The sequence below is a fragment of the Saimiri boliviensis genome, chromosome 3 (assembly GCF_048565385.1).
Source record: "Saimiri boliviensis isolate mSaiBol1 chromosome 3, mSaiBol1.pri, whole genome shotgun sequence".
Taxonomy (NCBI): domain Eukaryota; kingdom Metazoa; phylum Chordata; class Mammalia; order Primates; family Cebidae; genus Saimiri; species Saimiri boliviensis.
In genome coordinates, this window is record NC_133451.1 from 95,461,973 (window position 1) to 95,483,771 (window position 21,799).

General features: G+C 40.3%; 1 protein-coding gene across 6 annotated transcripts in view; it reads right to left on the reverse strand.

Annotated features, from left to right (window-relative positions):
* Window positions 1–14,979, reverse strand: part of UBE2D3 (ubiquitin conjugating enzyme E2 D3) — a 32,356-nt gene extending 17,377 nt beyond the window's left edge. The window contains exons 1-2 of one of the 6 annotated variants that reach the window (XM_003929504.4): window positions 14,743–14,979; window positions 13,303–13,454 (exon numbers count right to left, since the gene is read on the reverse strand). In XM_003929504.4, coding sequence (XP_003929553.1) covers window positions 13,303–13,326 — 24 coding nt within the window. In that variant the 5' untranslated portion in view covers window positions 13,327–13,454; window positions 14,743–14,979. Of the gene's footprint in view, window positions 1–13,302; window positions 13,455–14,224; window positions 14,366–14,389 lie in introns of those variants that run through there. The other 5 variants (XM_010340110.3, XM_003929505.4, XM_010340111.3 and 2 more) reach the window with 5 other exon arrangements.
* Window positions 14,980–21,799: the final 6,820 nt, after the last annotated feature.

Sequence of the window (21,799 nt, forward strand, 5' to 3'; positions counted from 1 at the left end):
GGTGACTCTAAATTAACACCATGAAACAAACAAACAAAATACATGTCAATAGCGTAGACAAGGAAAACTGTCCTGATACACTGTGCCAATTCACTCTTGAAACTCATCACAACTGCTTACAAGGTTGCCAGAGATTCCAGGATTCACAGTTTGAAGTTTGTATATCACACCTTTATATGCTTGTCTATATAGATACACCCTCATGTGTTCAACATATTAAAAAATGGGAGAAAATTCATTCATACTTTTGATCCTGATCAGTGGGAATTACTGAAATCTGTATCACATTTTAACAATCTGTAAAAGGAACTATGTGGCTTTTGGATTTCAAAAAATCTTAACAGAAAACATTAACTGAACCAAATCAGTATTTCAAAGACGCTTTGGGGGGGGGGGGGGCTTAAATTAACCACTATTAAGAAAATGACCTTTTTTTTTTTTTTTTTGAGATGGACTACCGCTCTGTCATCCAGGCTGGAGGGCATCTCGGTTCACTGCAACCTCTGCCTCCCGGGTTCAAATGACTCTCCTGCCTCAGTAGCTGGGATTACAGATGCATGGCAACATGCTTGGCTTTTGTGTGTGTGTGTGTGTGTGTATTTTTAGTAGAGATCAGGTTTCACAATGGTAGCCAGGCTGATCTTGAACTCCTGACCTCAAGTGATCTGCCTGCCTCTGCTTCCCAAAGTGCTAGGAGTACAGGCGTGAGCCACCACACCCGGCCTGCAGTCTTAATTTTATTCAGGTCTACTTTTTCTCAGGGTTCTCTTCTCATCTCTGAAATAGGAATCACTACCTGGCACATCATGTGCTAGTATTAGGTACTTAAGAAGCAGACCACCCATCCTGAACCAAGATTCCTGGGCAAGGCTCTTAATTCATCTGTTATTGAACAAAAGCAAAACTGCTCCATACATGGGCCACATAATAGAGCCCCTAGTTTATTTAAATCTTGGACCTATGTGATAAATCCTGATGTTTAGTTGTCTAAAAATGTCTGCTAAGCATTTCAATATATCCAATACTGAAATGAGAGTTTAAAAAGTGCCAACACCATCCAAATTTTGCATTTATTTACTCGGAATTACCACAAAAAACATACTAGAATTTGAATTTAATACATGTTAAAATGTTGTTTGAGATGGAGGTTCATTTGTCACCCAGGGTGGAGTGCAATGGTGCTATCTATGCTCACTGCAACCTCTGCCTCCCAGGTTCAAGTGATTCTCCTAACTGGAACTACAGGTGTACACCACCCATCCAGCTAATTTTTTGTATTTTTAGTAGAGATGGGGTTTCACCATGTTGGCCATGCTAGTCTCAAACTCCTGACTTCAGGTGATTCACCTGCCTTGGCGTCCAAAAGTGCTGGGATTACAAGTGTAAGCCACTGCATCTGGCCAGCATAAATACTAAGATAAAATATTTTAATTTTAAAATACATGGTTGCTCTAAACAAAATACCCAGTAATGGAATATTTCATCATAAATAAAACTAAAGTTCAGAAAAACTATAAAGCTGACCTAGAATATAATCACCATACTACTTGAATGTTATACATTCTAATTACAAAGAATGTAAGAAAGTATTTCTTACAGAATGAGTTTTTCTGCACACTGACATTTGTCAATTACTAAGCCTTTAAATGGTAGCATTATCATCCTTTTAGAGTGAAAGTATAATTTCAGCTAGTTAACACTGAGTTTCAGGTCTTCACTCCCAAAATTTCAGGTTCTTATTATTCTCATATCATTTCCAAATGCCTTATTTTCCAAGTTCTCCATGACCAAGACATCCTTTAGTAATAATCAAAGACATAAAATCAGGCCAAACATCTCACCTACTTTAAATTCAATACAGAAAAATAACCTAAGTATTTTAATAATCAAAAGGTCTTTCTTAAAGATAAAAATGCTGTTCTTATTTCATCATTTTCTTTCTTGCCCTTTAACTAGTATCTAATAGTACTAAAGTGCTAAGTAGTACCCAATAGTAATAAAAGCATGTACCAGCACTTACCTTTTGATTGATCAAATAATTTCTGCAACACTATGTGCCCAAAGAATGAGCAAGAGAGTCTCTTAGCAGGAAACAAAATGTGATAAAAGGGTAATTCATAGTGGATGCTGTTTGTAGCTAGCAGACATTTTTGTCTACTCAATAAACCATCTTACTCATGAATTCCTTTTCTCTTACTCCAAATCATATGACTGTAGTCCTGGGTCAGCCATCATTAACCAATTATTTGGACATGGCTAACCACAGAATTTTGCTCCCTCAGCTGGGACCCAACTATCAGTCCATTGTCCATATCCCAATCCAAGATTTTCCAAATCAAAGGAATAGTCTTCCTTCTATAATCAGTAGCTCTGTCCCACAGCTGTTGACAGATGCGTGTCATGGACTTACACGGTGAAATCAAAAGAGACCATATTTGACAGCAGCAATGACAAAGAGCTGACATGTCATACAGATGTGCAATTTTGGTTCCTAAGGCTGTAGCTTGCTCTGGTTCCTAAACCTATTCCTTTCATTGTTAACTATCCCAGTTTCCTTCTAATAAATCCCTTATTGAATCTGGGTTATATGGAGGAGTTAAAAAAATATATACAATAGGGAGAGACCAATTCTGAGTATCAATTACGTAGATTTTACTTCACTAAAACACAATTTAGTTTTTGAGTTTTGCTGAAGAACATGTAAGAAATCTAAATGAAGCAACGTCTCAAAACTGAATCAGGAATAACAAGGTTAACTTTTGCACTGGAGGTTAATTTAAATCCATTTCTAAAATGAAAGTATAATGTTACTAAAATTTTGCCTTCAAAACATTTATTTACTCCTATGAACACTGCCTTTTTGGTGCCACGCATGATAGGTATAAAAACACCGAAATAATTAAGATAGAAATGCCTCCTCAGACTGAGCTAACAGAAAGCAGGCACAAAACGAAAAAAGATTATACTTCGACAATCTACATGCTTAAAATAAAGGGATTCAAATGCTCTGTGAATCCTGAGAAACCAACCACTATCTTTTCCTGGGTTTAGAAGAGTGACATTTGAGCTGGATCCTAATGGGAAAACAAGCCAACATTTTTACCAAGAAATAGGAATAAGAAACATTCTAAGTAGAGAAACTCAAAGTCAGGAGTGTTGAAGAACACAGGCCATAAAAATCTGCCAGAACAAATACTGCAGTTTGATATACCAGAGAGAGTACAGTAGGAGAGTGGCAGATGTAGCTAGAAAGGCAGCTTGATCTTTTAGATGAACCCTTGAATTTAGTCAGACTATTCCAAAGGCAATGGGAAGCCATTGATTGGTTTCTAAATAGAAATAAGACAAATGAGATTTGAATTTTAAAATATCCTAGCAGCCGTACACCAAAAAGTGTTTAATTGCACTCTTTTAACCACTTTATGAAAATAGAGCTCATCTCTGTTTACAGTTGAGTCCCTTAAGAGAGGGGAAAGAAATGATTACATTCAAGCATAGAACACATTCAACTTTATGCGAACTAAGTAGCGTATCTACTAAACAACTTAAAAATTAGGACTAGGGGCAAGTTTCAAAAGGTTTCTTTCTCAATAAGGTGTCCTTGCAAAGATAATTTAATACTTGGAAAATTGAGGAAAAAAATCTCAACTGCACCAAACCAACTATCACTCGATGCTCAAGAATGAGCATGATCGGAAAACTAATGTTTTCCTTAGAATTTGTTTCCCCGTAACTATCCACTGTTAATCTGCACCTCATTACATGTAGTGTGAATTCAGTACTGTTTTTCAAGTTACATGGCCTTTAAATAAAAGCCAACTGAGAAAATGATTCTATCCCACAGCAAGACAATTTACTGGACTGGGAATCAATTTCCAATGATGCACATACTCAGTATTTTTAAAAGTAATTTTGTCTACGATAGTTACTTAACAAAATGATTTTACAGCCTAAAGTTTCACAGGCTTCAGGGACAAAAACTATGTATAAATTATAGAATTGAAAATTTCAGCTTATTGCTTCCTAGTAATCTAGAGGATGAGAAACAGTGCCAAGAAACAGAAAGAACAGCTCTTACACGGGACCTGTAAACTTTTTCTGTACTGTGCTGACTACCCTTCAGCTAAGGGGAACACCATTACTGAACTATTAAGACCACTGAAACAGGAATATGGCTGGCTGGGGACACTGACATATTTTAGGAATTGCTTAAGGCTCCAGTCATGTTGAAGGGATGCTAAGATGGATCAAGCACATAGGATCACGGTACAACACTAAGAAACTGTACTAGCTATACAAAGAACAAAAGGTTGGACATGTCTTTCCCATAAAGTGCTCTTTTCGGGAAACTTTCGCCTTTTAGTATCAACTTCCTCTGAGCTGCTTCTCTTCAAACTTTCCGGGCACCTGGCTAGTGTGAGAATCCAATCCTTCTCTCATTGGAAAAAATATTTGTCTTTAAAAGCCCTAAAAAATCTACAGGAAAAAAAGTCAAGCAGACTCCGCCTTCTTTCTAAGCTAGGTAAATGAGATCCTCTCAAAGCTTCCACATGGTCTAGTTAGCCTCATCAGGTTAAAACACTACAAAGAAATGTGAGACAGCAACAGACTTTACACAACTCAACTGTCTATTTCCAGAAGATCTGGTGGGCACCATGGTAGAAAACTGGGCAGGATTCAGGTGGATATTTTCACACACACACACACACACACACACACACACACACACACACGCACACGTATCTCTAAAAAGCAACCAACAGGTACAGCTTAAACCATTGGTGAGTATTCTCATCTGGAAGTACATGATTTAAGCAGTAATGGCTTTGGCCACTACTTTATTATGAAACATTCTTTACATGAGATTTTTAATACAAAGCCTGCAAAAATGGTTTATTTTGAAGAAGACCTTTACTGCAGTTACTATGGGATGAGAGAAGGACTGGATTCTCACACTAGCCAGGTGTCCAGAAAGTTTGAAGAGAAGCAGCTCAGAGGAAGTTGATACTAAAAGGAGAAAGTTTCCCAAAAAGAGCACTTTATGGGAAAGACATGTCCAACCTTTTGTTCTTTGTACAGCTAGTACAGTTTCTTAGTGTTGTACCGTGATTTGACAGCTGATTGTTAGAGATAAAATTTGAAAACGCTGACAGGCACATAAAAGTCTAAACATACTGCTAAATCATGCTTTTTGCTTCTCTCATCTCTCTATATCTTCTTCATTCAATGACGAATTGAATGAAGCTACAAAGAACAGGAGGCCAAGGTATCAAAAACACTAAAGGCCTGAAAGGATGGCAGAAGAAACGTAAGAAATGTTCCCTCCCTTGCTGGGGACAGCAGCTCACACCTGTAATCCTAACACTTTGGGAAGCTGACATGGGCGGATGATCTGAGGTCAGGAGTTAAGACCAGCCTGGCCAAACATGGTGAAACCCCTTCTTTACTAAAATACAAAAATTAGCTGGACATGATGGCAGGTGCCTGTAATTCCAGCTACTCAGTAGGCTGAGACAGAATAATCACTCAAACCCAGGAAACGGTGGCAGCAGTGAGCCAAGATCATGCCACTGCACTCCAGCCTAGGCAGCAGACCAAGACTCTGTCTCAATTTAAAAAAAATAATAAAAAAAAAAAGAGTTCCCTCCCTTCAAAGAGCTTATAAATTGGAAACACGAAAAATGTTTTATGAACAAAATATCTGAATATTAAAAATATTTACTCACAAATATTTATGAATATTATGAATAGTTAGGAAGCTAAAGAGCAGCCATGTTAGAGAAGCCCTATTAGGTATCTGAAAATTTGGTTAACTTTCTTTCAACGACAGCTAGTATCCGTTTATCATATCAACAGAACTAAAGGTGGTATTTATGAAAACAAGGTTTTAAATGTCAACCCTATTTGAAGTGTAACTCCATAAATAACTTCTACTCAGATTTTCTTCTATCATCCTCCCCAAGGCTTGTCAAAATTTAAAAGTTTATACAGTGGCAAGGCCAAGTTCATGGATTCTACCTTTAAGCGAGGAACATTATCACCATGATGCTCCACAAATCATTTATCTCAATCTCTACCATCTATTTTGCACATCATCACACAAAGGTCATACAGAGGACAGAATGCAGTAGTATAGATACATTTCCTCTCAGCACTTTTGGGAAAACTGAAAGCTTACACCATTAGTAAAAGTTAATTTCTTATATTCTATTTAAGAGTTTCTTTCAGGCCGGGTGCGGTGGCTCAAGCCTGTAATCCCAGCACTTTGGGAGGCCGAGGCGGGTGGATCACGAGGTCAAAAGATCGAGACCATCCTGATCAACATGGTGAAACCCCGTCTCTACTAAAAATACAAAAAATTAGCTGGGCATGGTGGCACGTGCCTGTAATCCCAGCTACTCAGGAGGCTGAGGCAGGAGAATTGCCTGAACCCAGGAGGCGGAGGTTACGGTGAGCCGAGATCGCGCCATTGCACTCCAGCCTGGGTAACAAGAGCGAAACTCCGTCTCAAAAAAAAAAAAAAAGAGTTTCTTTCAGAATTAAAGACAAGATTTATATGACTCAAAGACAAGATGACTGTGAATGAGCACTGTAAAAACAGCCCTTGCCTCAAAAACCTAAACTGAGCTACACAAAACACTATTTGGGGACTGGACAAGATGACAAAATGAGGTTGGAAGCAAAGGGAGTAAGTGCCTATTAAATTTTAAGAATCACCCTCAAGAAGACTTTACAACTAACCTAGCAAAGTACAAAGGTGCAAACCAACAATAGAGATCAAAATGCAGTAAAATTAGCTGCCCATCAGGCAGACAGTTAAAATACTGTTGCTATTCATATAAAGATCAGGTTTACTATAAAGTAAAAAGTTTTATTAACTTTAATGTTATGAAATGTGTGTATCATGTATATAGATGCCAATGTCAAGGAACAACAAACTTATCAGAAATGTATGGTTATTTCTATAAAGATGGTTCGCAAAAAGAGCTGAACAAATTCACAGAACTCTAGATTTAAGCAGAAATAGTCCCTTTAAAATACATCTTAATTTGAAATTTCTTAGGAGAAATCCTTTTTTATCTTAAGGATTAACAGGTAGGCACTGCACAGTATCTCATTACATTACTAACAAGGTATTAACTTCCTGTTTAGTTGTAATTATAGGTGAAACAAGTAATAATCTGTTCATTAGACAAGGTACTAAGAATGGACTGAATATTACAAAAATTGTCTCAATCACCACTGAAGGTAGAGTCACTCATTATTTGAAGCCACTCTTTCGTAAGCATTATCTAAAAATGGGCAAAGACACCCAAATTTAGATTCTAAGCTCTGCTCCATGAAAGCAAATAAGGTATTTTACGGACATTTAAAAAAAAAAAAGAAAGACTTAACAGGTGTCCAGTGGTAAAAAACAATTAGCCACAAAACTACAGCAAGGTTAGAATGAATGTTAAGTATTTCATACTGAAAAAAGCAACCAAAAAATAGTAACTCACAATTGAGAAACATTTAAATATGACAAATTCAGCTAGGAAAAGTTGAAGATCTCTTTTACAACAGATTATGTTGAAAGTATAGTTAGGAGATAAAAATCAGATGTTTCAACAAAGTATAAAAAAACTTCCCTAAACTTTTCCCTTCCCTACATAACAAGGTTGAGAGTACAATTATGTATAAATCTTATCTAATAAGGTAAACTGGCCAGTAAGATATTTAGTAAATGCATTTTTTAAACTATGAAATAACACTGCTATGACAGCAAGCTCAAGATCATAGATTTCCAAGAATGAAGAGTTTAATTTCACTAATTTCAAAACACTGGTTTTGGCAAGGGGAAGAATTCATTACAACAAAAGATAAACAACACTGTAACAATACTAATAATGCTAGTATAAAATATTTCTTGTAAGCAGGGTGTGGTGGTTCATGCCTGTAACCCCAGCAGTTTGGAAGGCTGAGGTGGGCAGATCATGAGGTCAGGAGTTCGAGACCAGACTGGCCAGTATAGTGAAACCCTGTGTCTACTAAAATTACAAAAATTAGCTGGGTATGGTGGCATGCGCCTGTAATTCCAGCTACTCGGGAGGCTACGGTAGGAGAACCACAAAGGCGGAGGTTGCAGTGAGCCAAGATAGTGCCACTGCACTCCCACTCCAGCCTGGGCGATAGAATAAGACTCAGTCTCAAAAAAAAAAAAAAAAGAGAAAAGAAAATTTCTTTTAAATAAACACCTCTCCTACTAGATCTAACATTTTTGAAATGTAAATGTACAAACAACTATTCATGTGTTTACACGCTGGTTTTCACCACTGAACTCAGAATTACCCTAAGTAAGGACCAACCTTCTCATTTATTCCCTGGGACTAGAATACTTCATCTAATGCAATTTAGGACCTTTACTCCCCTGTATCTATGGTTCTTAAAGAGGAGCTTCAGAATCACCCAGAAAAATCAGAAATTTATGTCTATATCCAGAGAAAATAATTAGTAAATCTAAGACCCCCCCTCCATGTAGCTGCATTTTTAAAAATCTCTAAACAATCTGACATTCAAAAATAACTAAAAGACGGGTGGATCACGAGGTCGAGAGATCGAGACCATCCTGGTCAACATGGTGAAACCCCGTCTCTACTAAAAGTACAAAAAATTAGCTGGGCATGGTGGCACGTGCCTGTAATCCCAGCTACTCAGGAGGCTAAGGCAGGAGAATTGCTTGAACCCAGGAGGTAGAGGTTGCAGTGAGCCGAGATCGCGCCATTGCACTCCAGCCTGGGTAACAAGAGCGAAACTCCATCTCAAAAAAAAGAATAAAAAAAATAAAAAAATGACTAAGAGTATAATTGGATTGTAACACAAACGATCAATGCTCAAACTGATGGATACCCCATTTACCCTGATGTGATTACTATGCATTGCATGCCTGTATCAAAATATTACATGTAATCCATAAAAACATACACCAACTATGCACCCACAAAAATTTTTTAAAAAGACTCTCAATGTTCTGGAATATAAATGTAATTCCTGTCAAAACCCACAAACAACATAGAGAATACTCAGTCAGCTCTTAAATAAACTAACAGATAGAAGACCCATTTAAAAAAAGAATGCAAAAACCAATCTAGTTTTGAGATTTTAATCTGCAAATTTTTTTAACTCAGTGTTAGGAACCTAGTTTCTTTTTTAATAGAAAGATTATAGTAACATGCTGTGGAGAATCCTTAAAAATTGCCTGTCTTGGATAATAAGGTTCACCTAAACTCAGGAACAAAGTTTGAGATAGCAATCTAGTGACACAGTAGTTCATCCCAGTGATGAAGCATTCAACTTTTTATTTCTGTGAATAACAAAAACTAGAATCAACACTGCAGATGAGCATGATGAAACAAAAGTATGCAGTATCAGTCATACACCCTTTTTCAAATTAAATACATATTGAGGTCACATGATCATTATCCTTCAGCCACAACTGTCATACACAGGAAGTTAGCTGGCTATAGACAAGCCTTGACAACCACATATGAAACACATGCAAGACAGTTTACCCAGCTTATATAGTGGTTGGGAACAAGAAGCATATCTTGTCCACTCTAAGATATCCTAAGCAGTTAACTGGCACACATTAATTTTCAGTGCTTGAAGAATCTACCTCAAAAAGAATGAAATCCACTTCTACTTTCAAAACATATTAGCTAAAATTTGAATTCACAAATTAGCTATTACCTAAGAGTAAAGCTAAATTCCAATTACTTAGATGTGGAAGTGGGAGAGCAAAGCAGCTTACTTCGGTAACAAACTAAAACCACATTTATTATAAAATAGGAATTGAAATGGTTCAAGAAAGAGCTTGTGCTTTTGGTGCCTCACTATCTGATTTCAATCTCCATCACTTATTAGTTGTGTCACTGGACAAGTAACTCTTTCTCTGGGCCTGTTACCTTATCTATAAAATTCTCACATCTATCCCACATGGTTGTTCTGAGGATTAAATGACTTACTACTACTAAAGGTTTAGAAACAGTGTCTAGTACAAAAAGACTGCATTAAGTCTTAACTACTGTTAATAACAGGCAATACTATATAGAAAACTAAATGTTATGAATGACAAAAAAGCCTAAAGGACGATATCAAAATGTAGTGGTTAAACGAGCACATACTCTGGACTAGGCTGCCTAGGTTCTGATCCCAATTGTCACAACATGAACCCAGGTCGTCTTAACCTCTCTGTGCCTTAGTTTTTGAATTTCAAGATGGAGACAACTGTACCTGCTTCCTAGGTTTGTTATAAGATTAAAGAATACATGCGTTTCAAACAGTTCTAACACAGTGCAAACACTGAAACATGAGCTATTCTTTTAGGCTTGGTTCACATGAGATTTCTATTCAAATGTCCCCAAAAACACATATACTGTAGTAGTCACTGTTTAACGGGAGCGGTAGAACTGTCTATGGCCCTTAGTACTAATCAACTTGGAGTGCTACTTTTAACTCCTGATGTTTTAATAGCCCTATTTAAGACCATATTACAGCTTGTTCAAATACAGAATACAGGGGGGAAAAAAAGTTGATTGGTCTAATAGTCAAAAACTTACGCTAAGAACACAAGCTGAAGTATAAATTCAAAGGCTTTATCAAATGGACTAAAGGTTAAAAGTAGTCCAATAATCATTTCAATGGAATGTTAATGTGGAATACAGATATGTCTTAATATTTGAAATGTGGGACCTTCAGACAAGAATAAATTCAAAATAGGTACATAACACATAGATACTATACATCAATGGCTACTTGACTGCGTACTTCTAGAAGAGGTGCTTAAACTGAAGAGCATTCCCCTTCAGAGCTGTCCACTCACTAAAATTGTTTGGATGTGGAATGTCTGAAGGTTGCCTCATGTGATTCTAAAACAGCTGAAAAACCAAACTACACGCACATGTCAAAGTTTATGTATGTTGAATCAATAATGTTCACATAAACACTGGTTTTTCCAATTTGCCAAATTATCACATTGTGTCTACATTACATAAATCTTCAAAATATTTACGAGACAACCTGGTATTAACTAAGAGTACTAAACTAGAAGTCAAAGTTATTAAACAAAAATGGTTAAGTATATATAAATTGTGATATTAAAATAGCAGTAATAACTGAGCGTCATGTGCCAAGGGACCTGTTCAAATCTGCACATTAATCCATTTAAACCTCAAAACAAATCTAGGAACTTAAAATTGTTTTGTTCACTGCTGCCACCCCAATGCCTAGAATAGTGCCTGGTACATATTAGGCACACAGCCATTTATTGTTCATACTATAACAGATACCCTTCTTACAGAGGCACACAAACTTGCCCAGAGCTAGAATTCTAATTGGAGCATTTCTACTCCAATGTTCACACTCTTAATAATTGTTACATTGCCTCTCTAAAGCTCTTAAATCATTTAAGTGGTGTCACAGCAGCTGGGTATGACCTGTAAAAGAAAAAAAATCAGTGAGACCTCCCTTTACCTGTTCTGTTCCACATGCACAAAAAGCTATGATCTGGAATTATTCCAGATCTTCATGGCCTAAACTTATTTCGATAGAAAAGATTTTCATTTGTACTGAATGTTATGTTCTTTTTGTTAAGTACCTTATAACATATAACTATGCTTCTCCAATATGTTGCTGGCCTATAAAGTGGTCACAGAAGAGGTTATTATTTCAAAATAATCCCTTTTATTTTGACCCTTAGCTCCTAAAAAGCTTCCTCTTTTCCTTCATTTCACAAAGATTTAAATTTCTATTTCGCGTAACCCAAAAAAGACGATGCAATGAAGGTCTAAAACAAAATCCAAGATTTCCTACCAATATTAAGAGTGAAGATTTAAACCTTCCTCTTTCACAAAACACCGATCTTGCCAAATAAACTTCAGTCATAATTAAATAAATGCAAATGTAGTAGTATCAGGTCTATTTTAGTAAAGCCAAGTTCTTGCCATTCCTCTCACTGAACTCTTTTTAAAAAAGTAATCTATTAAAACCAAAGTTTCTAACCCTCACCGCAGCCCCCGCCCCATTTTTCTAGTAAGGCTCAATTTATTCCATGACATTTTTTTCAAGTTAGCTGTAAATACTCCACCCTCCTCGATTGTGCAACAACCTAACACACCACACAAACACAAGTCACAAAAAAGGAAAATACAGTCAGAGTTTGAATTTAGGTAAGTTTTGAGTAGAGGGTCTCACAGCAGTGCACAACCATATATAAAAGTTAACATTTAACAAAGCATATTATTTCACATTATTATGAAAGGAGATGCCGGAAAGAGCCTGAACCAGTTAAAGCAGCCGCCATCTTAAAATGCGGGATAGAAGTTAGAGCAAGAAAACGAGACGAAACCACCGGAGGTGGAGGTTCCGCTCACTCCCAGAGCTCTGAAAAATACTAGTTTTTTTCCAACTTAAATCGACAATATACTACCAAACCACATTTCAAGTAACTAAAGAATCTTCCCCAAGCGTGTTATTAATATGATGAGGCAAAAATAGGTACATCTAGCTTTCCCTTATTGCCATCGCACCCCTTATCTACCCCCCCGCCAGCCAAAAGGAAAAGGGAGCTTCCAGAAGGCTTTTACATCAGTTCCCGGTGTGCCTCGGATAAATAGCTTCGGGTGAAAAGCTGCAACTACAAAATACAGGAAGTGGCAACACCGTGTCATTCTATCTCCTCCCAAACACACTTAACTCCGGGTACCCTGCCCAGAGTCGATGAAGAGTTTCTCCACTAAACTCATTCACTATCCTTCAATAGACAAGAGACTTCTACCCGACCCTCAGTCAAGTTCGCGACTCGCCAGATTTTTCGTCGGGGCTTTCTTTCTTTCCCCTAGAAAGCCTAGAAAACCTTGATCTCATAAAGTTAAGTTTGGGAGCTCCCAAGAATAGGAAGCTGCATGACATCTGCTGGAGCGGCTCTCCCTAATTCGGACCCCACAAGAGCTCTTAAGCAAAAAAAAAAAAAAATAGTAACAATCATATAAATAAAGGCGTTTTAAGTCATTCTCCTCCACCCCTAATCTGCACCGATTCCAATGAAGCACACTCAGGGTAACACCTCACTTGCCACAAGTGATCTCCGTTCCCTAGCTTTAAACTTCATTTCAAGAAGTATATCCGGGTTCTCCATCCCCCACCATGGAAGAAGTGATCCAAGAGGTATTTTCAGAATTATGCTTCTTTCCCACCCCCACGCTTTCCTCTGGGCCCCAGTCTTCTTTTTCTCCCACGACCCCATTTCCTTCAGTTCCCGCGGGTTACCTTATTAATCCGTTTCAGCGCCATAGTGTGTGCTTGTTGTCTGGCTCCTCACTCTCTCGGTGTGTGCTCAAAGGTCCGGCCAAAACTCTTGATTATCCCGGCGGCGGGGCAGGATTGTCTCGTCTCACACCGGCTCTGCCAGACACAGGCGCCTTTTGCAAAAACGGAGCAGATCAACACTCGCACAGGCCTCGGAGAGCCCCTGATGAATCCAGGTCCCTTAAGACGGACGCGATCCGGGGTGGGTGGGGTGGCAAAGCCACCAAAAGCCTCTATGCCGTGCTTTCTGCCCGAAGTAGGGGCGAGGGTGACGGGAAGAGCGGAGGGGGTGGCTACAAGTTTAACTTCCCGGCCTCTCGAAAGGAAGAGACCCGGGTGGGAGAGGAAGAGGCGTAGGAGAAAGGGGTGGGTGCGGGGCAGGGTCCGGAGCCCAGCAGAGGAGGAGCCGGGGCCTAGTCGGCGCTGTACCGGCGTCACTACGGCAAAGAAAGGCAAGGGGGAGGGGGAAGCAAGAGACTCAGGACGGACGCCGGACTGCTTTCGGTTTCTGCCCAAAGGTGCGGCCGGGGAGGGGAAAGAAATAAAGGAAGAGAGGTTTGATGTGTGTGGCTGTCCTGGCAGCGAGCTATTCTGTGTCGTCCCTGACGCCACCGTACACTCCGCCTTCCAGCGCGCGCCCGCCCAGCTACCTCCACCACGCGCCCGTGCTACCCCTAAGGCTCCGGCTTGGGCGCGTGGACGCGCCCATTCCCCCTCCTCCTCCAGCGGGAGAGGCCCCGGCTTCTCCAGCCTTCCCACCCTACCCCGCCGCACCCAATAGGCTGGCCGTTCAAGCCGCCCAGGGCCCGCACTGCCCCTCTTACCCGGCCGGCCAGTGGGCCGGCCTCCCTTCCCTTCCCTAGCCGTCCACACCCACGCGTACAGAGGGGCCGGGGCCTCCCTCAAGCTGCGGCCTCGGCCTCCTCCCCGTGCGGCAGCTGGTGCCTCCCCGGCCCTACGGGGCTCACGCGCACGACACAGCCACAAGATGTCCGCTCTGACGGAACTACTGCCAGCTGCCACGCTCCGCCCCTCCCCCTTCTCCTGCCTCTTCACCGCCGCGGATCAGTCCGCCAACGCCGCCGTCGCGAGCACAGGACCGATGTGAGGCTGAAGCCAGACGGCTTGCTTCCCACGTCCGGGGCTGAGCGAATACGTGCCAATCCCTTTTCCTTGTCCTCGGAACAGCACCTTCTTACTGAACAGACCGGAGATTGGACTAGGAGGGCGGGGGAGGGAGGCGGTTCATGGGCTGGGGGGCAGGGTAGACGAGTGGCGGAAACCCTTAGGCTCAGAGAAGCATCGAGAACCGGAAGGAGACCATGGGAGGAAGGTAAAACAAGCAGCCGCTGCGCGACCCAGCCCCACGCCCCTCCCCACAGCGTCTCCCAGTTTCCTCACTTGGTATTGAGGCGACGGCTCTCGCGAGAACTTCGTGGCTGACTAACCGAAGCAGTAGCTCTGCAATGACTTAAGAGCAGTTTTGGGCGCTTTTCCTCTCGGGGTCCCGCCCCCAAAATCCACAAATTCTCGCGAGACGCAGTGAGGCACCGGCTCCAACTGGGGCGGGCTACTGCCAGGAAAGCACCGCCCCTGAATGTTTCAGCCGGTGGTTGGAAGAGGAAATGGAATTCCCCGGACTGGTAAGAGCGCGCGCCGACACAGCCCTCTCTCATGCGCCCAATCAGGAGTGTGCGGTGGGAGGTGTCATGGATTAATTACCAGATACCTTTAGTCGATGTTGAGCCGGGATTTTGAGGTTTCCGGTGGAGCAGGTGAGCAGTATTTATTTGCCTGCCCTCCTGGGCTTGTTATGCTGTGGAAGGAGGCTCCCCTTAAATAGACTCAGGTTGGCGGCTCATCAGCGCTCCCACGTGCTGAAATCTAGTGCATGTCTGACCCTAAAGGAGCAACACTGAGAAGAGCAGGCCCATAGGCCAGTTCCCGGAGTTAGAGCGGCCCGAGTCAAGCTCAGCTGAGTCGGTGGGGCTAGGACAGACTGGGTTAGGGGCAGGGTGGTGGTCACGCGTCTCCGTAATCAGTCGCTGCTATCCGCCAACTGTAGAAGTGGAAACAAGCCTAACTTCTCAATACCTTTAACTTCTGTTGCTGTGTTTCAGTTACTGAGCGGGAAAGTGGAGAGACTAATTAAGAAACTAGGCAGAGTTATAGAGTCAGAAAAACCATTACGTGCGGTACTTCCTGAAAGATCCAAGTTGGGAAGTGGGGTTTACATGAATAGGATTGGCCTGTTTTAGTCAAGGGTTTAAAGTATGGAGAGGGCATTACGCTCTGTAGTGTATTCTTTAGGCAAAAGAAAGACCTTAATTTTGGGTGGGTAAGCACTGACCAGCTTAAGGTTTTCTAACATTCCTTAATGACCCCAGTTACTGAAGTGGAGATCTTCAATTACATGGAAAAAATAAACTTGTTTTAACAATACACTTAATTTGAAAACTTGGAGGAAGTTTTACCTAATAAAAACAGATCAACAATGATGAATATAAGTGGTCTAATATATACTGTTCAAGTGACCGTGTAGTGTCACTAGAGCAATTAGTGAAGCAGTGCTTCTCAAACTAGTGTCCATAGGAACCACCTGGGGTTTTGTTGAAAATGCGACTTTTATTTGGTAGGGCAGAGGCTGAAGCCAGAAATCCTACATTTCTAACTAACTCCCAGGTGATAGACATTTTGCTAGTCTGAAGCACCCGGTGAGTAGCAAAGCACTGAAGTTCTCACCTCATGGCCTAACTGCTCATGAGGCTCACCTCATAAACACCTCTGGCCCCTCCCTCCTCCCTAAATAATCTGTGTTGTTTCTCCTAGCTAGCCAAATATAGTAGAAGCACAGAAGATTAGGCATGAAGGTGGAGGAAGGAACCCGGGTTTGTAATTGCGTCCCATTTGTTTGCTATTGGCCTGTTTAGTTATCTTGACTCCATTTCTTCACTGCTAAAGAATAACTGCCCTTTCTCATAGGGTGATTGTGTAGTTTAAGTGTCATAATGTATGTGAAAGGACACTGTATACCCTACAATGCTATATAAATGTAAGTTACTAAAGTAACGAGTCAGACATTAACTGGCTATAGTATGAAACAAATGTATAGCATAGTGGCCTGGTACCGTGGCTCACGCCTGTAATCCCAGCATTTTGAGATGCCCAGGCAGGTGGATCATTTGAGGTCAGGAGTCTGAGACCAGCCTGGCCAACATGGTGAAACCCCATCTGTACTAAAAATACAAAAATTAGCTGGCTGTGGTGGCCGGCCCCTGTAATCCCAGCTGCTTCGGAGTCTGGGAGGTGGAGGTTGTGGTGAGCCAAGATCAGACCACTGCACTCGAGTCTGGGCGACAGAGTGAGACCCTGTCCACCCCCCAAAAAACTCCTAATATATATGGAGTTCTAGATTATCCATGCTTATAAAGGCAAGTGATTGTGTAATCACAAGTTCATTTGTGTTAGGCACTTAATTCCTTAGTTGATTAGGCTTTCTGCTTATACTTGTTTGTATTAGTGGACTTACATTTCTGCTCATATTTTGCCATGGTTAAAATCAAAAGGCACATAGCCTAGAGGCATTTTGATGCCTTTGGATAAAGCAGACCAAGTAAGTCAAATTTTTAAACATTATTCATATACCTATGATTACAGAGAGCCCACTGTACAGTTGCAAATAAAGTTAAAACATACTCATTTTACTTGAATTACAATGGTAGAAATGTTCTCATTTGAAACAAGAAAGGAAAATAATCATGTTTTTTATATTGCAATCGGAGATATGCTAAAAAGTTTCTGGCTGTAAATACTGAGAGAAAAATTTACATTTAGAAATTAATAAAGGTACAAAAATGTTGACAATATGATTAAAAATAATCCCTTACTTAATAAATATTATTTTGAAGTCCTGAAAAGGTTAAAAAAAAATTAGGCTGGGCTGGTGGATCACCCTATAATCCTAGCACTTTGGGAGGCCAACATGGGAGGATCACTTGAGCCCAGGAGTTTGAGACCAGCCTGGACAACACAGGATGACCCCATCTCTACAAAAATAAAAAATATTAGCCACGCATGGTGGTACACAACTATGTTCTCAGCTACTTGGGAGGCTGAGGTGGGAGGATTGCCTGAGCCTGGGAGGTTGAGGCTGCAGTGAGCTGTGATTGTGACACTACACTCAAGCCTAGGTGACCAAGCAAGACCCTGTCTCAGAGAAAATTACTAGTAAATGGGCATTTGATCTACTAATGTGAATAATGGTGAGCCTAGAAGGTCAAGGCTGCAGTGAGCCATGATCACACCATTGCACTCTAGCCTAGGTGACAGAGTGAGACCCTGTTTCCAAAAAAAAAAAAAAAAATTATAGAAGACAATAAAATGTGATATTCTAATAAAATAACTTGAAATGTAATAGTATGAACTTATGTTCTTAGCTCTTAAAGAACTATGAAACTAAAGTTGACATAACAGTGGAAACGTGCTGCATGTTTTGGTTTTTGCAAATTAAATCTCTTGAAATACAAAATAGGGTAACTGCCAATTTCATTTCTTTTAAATTTGGCCACGTCTGTACTAACTGCTGTGATCCATGTCTTAGTTCCTTACCACTTTACTAGAACCTCTGGGAGACCTTTGTTCATTCTTTGACTGATATCATTTGGCTTTCATGTGGCCAGAAAAAAGAATTTATTGTCTATTTCTGGTCTATTTCTGTTCTATCTGCCTAAGATGTATTTACATATGATTATAAGCAGGGGGCTAGAAGGGAAACCATGGGTAAAGGGTATTTGATCCTGGTTTCTCTCCTACCACTACTTCAGCTCCCAACTCCTACCTAACTAATGAGATCCAATAGAAAAGTCACAAGATTGAGGGCCAGGTGTGGTGGTGCACAGCTGGAATTCCAGCATTTTAGGAGGCCATGCTTAAATCCAGGAGTCAGAGACCATCTTGGGCAACATGGCAAAACTCTGTCTGTACAGAATATAAACAATTAGCATGGCATGGTGGTGGGACAGTAGTCCCAGATACAAGGGAGGCTGGGGTGGTAGGATCACTTGAGCCCAGGAGGTCAAGGCTGCAGTGAGCTGTGATCAAGCCATTGCCTACCAGCCTGGATGACAGAGCAAGACCGTGTCTCCAAAAAAAAGGAAGGTTCAACTATTTTTTTTGTCTTGTCTTTGTGTGTTTTGAGACAGGGTCTCTCCATTACCCAGGTTGGAGTGCAGTGGCACCGTGCTGGCTCACTGAAGCCTCTGCCTCCAGGGATTAAGCAATCCTCCTTCCTCAGCCTCCTGAGTAGCTGGGACTACAGACATACACCACCAGGCCCGGCTAATGTTTTTAACTTGCCCACTCAGATTCTTTCTCCCTTTCCATCCATCTCCAATCCCCACTCCCTCAGGATACCCTAATGGTTCTGTGGGTATCCTTAGTGTTCACTTATCACAGTCTGAAGAACCAACAGTCTAATGAATATAAACAAATTATAATGAGGAAGCCTCATTCTGAGTAACAGTAAAGTGTAAAACAAATAGCCCTCCAGATCTGTGAGTTCCATATTCATGGATTCAACCAACCACGGATCAAAAATACATATTTTTAATTGCATATTTTCTGAACATCTATACTTTCTTGTTATTAAAAAAATACAGTATATTTACAGAGTGTTTATATTGTACTATTATAAGCAATCTAAGGAAGATGTGCATAAGTTATTTGCAAATATGGCATTTTATATCATGGATTTGAGCATCCTTGGATTTTGGTATCTTAGGGTGGTTCTGGAAACAATCCCTCAGGAATACTGGAGATTGACTATAATATGAAATATATCAGGGACATATAAAGACAGGCACTCAGAGGAAGAGAATCTGGTTTACCAGCATACATGTACTAAAAACAGAATTTTAGTTGCCTGACATCTCAGTGTAAGCCAGATAGGTGCTTGTTGGCTGCCCAAAGAACCTATTTCAGTTTAACCCTCAAAGAATGGGTCCATGTTGTCTAGCATAAAGCAGTTACCTTTCTTCATCTTTACCAGTCAGACCACAGGTACATTGTTTTTTTAACAGCTTTATTGAAATATAATTGACATACAATAAGTTATACATACCTAAATAAACAATCTGATAAGCTGACATATGTATATACTCATGAAACTCACCAAAATCAAGATAATGAACTTCACTACAAGTTTCCTTGTACTCTTTTATAAATCCTTTCTCTTGGTTTTCATCCACCCCTCTCTCTTCTTATCCATAGGAAACCTCTGATCTGTTTTCTGTCACTGTGGATTTGTTTGCATTTTTACGGTCCCATCGGCTATGGATGAGTGTTCCAATTTCTCCTAACTTGTTAGGGTTAATCTTTTCAATTTTAGCCATTGTAATAGGTGTGTAGTGGTATTTCATCATCATTTTAATTTGCATTCTCCTAGTGACTAATGATACTGAGCATCTTTTCATGTGCTGCTTTGTCATCCACATATCTTCTTTGCTGAAATGTCTGTATTTCTCCCCATTGTTTATTGTATTATTTTTGTCGGTATTTACAGGTGACACATATTAGAGTAGCCTTAAATTTTTTAACTAATAAAATCATAACAAGGTAACATATAGCTGAAGGAATATGAAAAAGCATGACAGACTTTGTGAGATAGCAAAATTTAAGGTTTGACCATATAAATCTGAGTATTAGGTCAATTTTTTTTTTAATTGTGAGTTTTTGGGTGAAACCTGCTAGACAGATTCTAAAGGAGAAGTCATACTATATCTATTTTTTAAAATATTAGATAGCAGAACCACCTCAACTTATACTGACTAGGCCCTAAGTCAATTCCACAATTAAGAGTATAGACAGTAGTGTGATAGAACTAGCCTGTAACAGCTTACAAGGGTCAGTTAAAAAAATTTTAGGAATATTTCAGGCTGATTGTTAAACACAGCCATTATTAAAAACTAATAATAGACATGATAATTATATTAAAATCTGTTATATAAAGCTCAAAAGTAAATACTGAAAACTCACTTCCTAGTTATGGTATTACAGACATACCTCATTTTATTGAACTTCATTGATATGGTATTTTTTATAAATTCAAAGTTTGTAGCAACCCGTATTGTGCAAATTTGTGGTGCCATTTTTCCATCATCATGTGCTCACTTTGTTAGTATGTTTTAGCAATAAAGTATTTTTTTAATTAAATATGTACAGGCCAGGTGCAATGGTTCATGCATGTAATCCCAGCATTACAGGAGGCAGAGGCAGGAGGATCACTTGGGCCCAGGAGTTTGAGATAAGCTTAGGCAACACAGTGATTCTGTCTCTACAAAAAATTTTTCTAAAATTTCTAAAATAGCTATAGTCCCAGCTATTTGGAAGTCTGAGGTGGGAGGATTACTGGAATCTGGGAGGTTGAGGTTGCTGTGAGCCATGATTTTGCCACTGCACTCCAAACTGGTGACAGAGCAAGACTCTTATCTCATAAAAAAAGTATGTACAGTCATTTTAGACATAATGCTGTTGCACACTTAATATAGTATAAACATAACTTTCATATGCACTAGGAAAACAAAACTGCTGGGCAAAAAAAAAAAAAAAGGAAAAGACAAATAGCTCTGTCTAACCAAAATTCTATTGATGTGAGGGAGCAAAAGATGATACAAGAGGAGAGTTTCTTATAACCCCCAAATCAGCTTTTTAATGGATGAAGCTTTTTTTGTCCAGAGTTACTGAAGCTTCTGGATGTTGTTAGTAATTTAAGTTCCCAGACAGATTCAGTAAAATTCTGTAGCAGTCCAGAGGAAACCAAATAAACTTACAGGGAGGGAGGAAGTGAAATTCTTACTCTAAAAGATAAATCTACTGCTAAGGTTGAATGGCTGTCACAATTTAATTTTTTAAAAATTAGGCCAGGCACGGTGGCTTACGCCTGTAATCCCATCACTTTGGGAGGCCCAGGCAGGCAGATCACAAGGCCAGGAGTTCGAGACCAGCCTGACCAACAGAGTGAAACCCCGTCTCTACTGAAAAATACAAAAAATTAGTCAGGCATGGTGGCACGCGCCTAAAATCCCAGCTACTCAGGAGGCTGAGGCAGGAGAGTTGCTTGTACCCGGAAGGCGAAGTTTGCAGTGAGCCAAGATCTCGCCATTGCACTCCACCTGGGTGACAAAGCGAGACTCTGCCCTCACCCCGCACCGCTCAAAAAAAATCTAGGAGAAAGTGGTTGGACAGGTGGCTCACATCTGTACTGCCAGCACTTTGGGAGGCCGAGGTAGGTGGATCACGAGGTCAAGAGATTGAGACCATTCTGGCCAACATGGTGAAACCCCATCTCTACTAAAAATACAAAAATTATCTGGGCGTGGTGGCACACGCCTGTAGTCCCAGCTAATCGGAAGGCTGAGGCAAGAGAATTACTTGAACCTGGGAGGCAGAGGTTGCAGTGAGC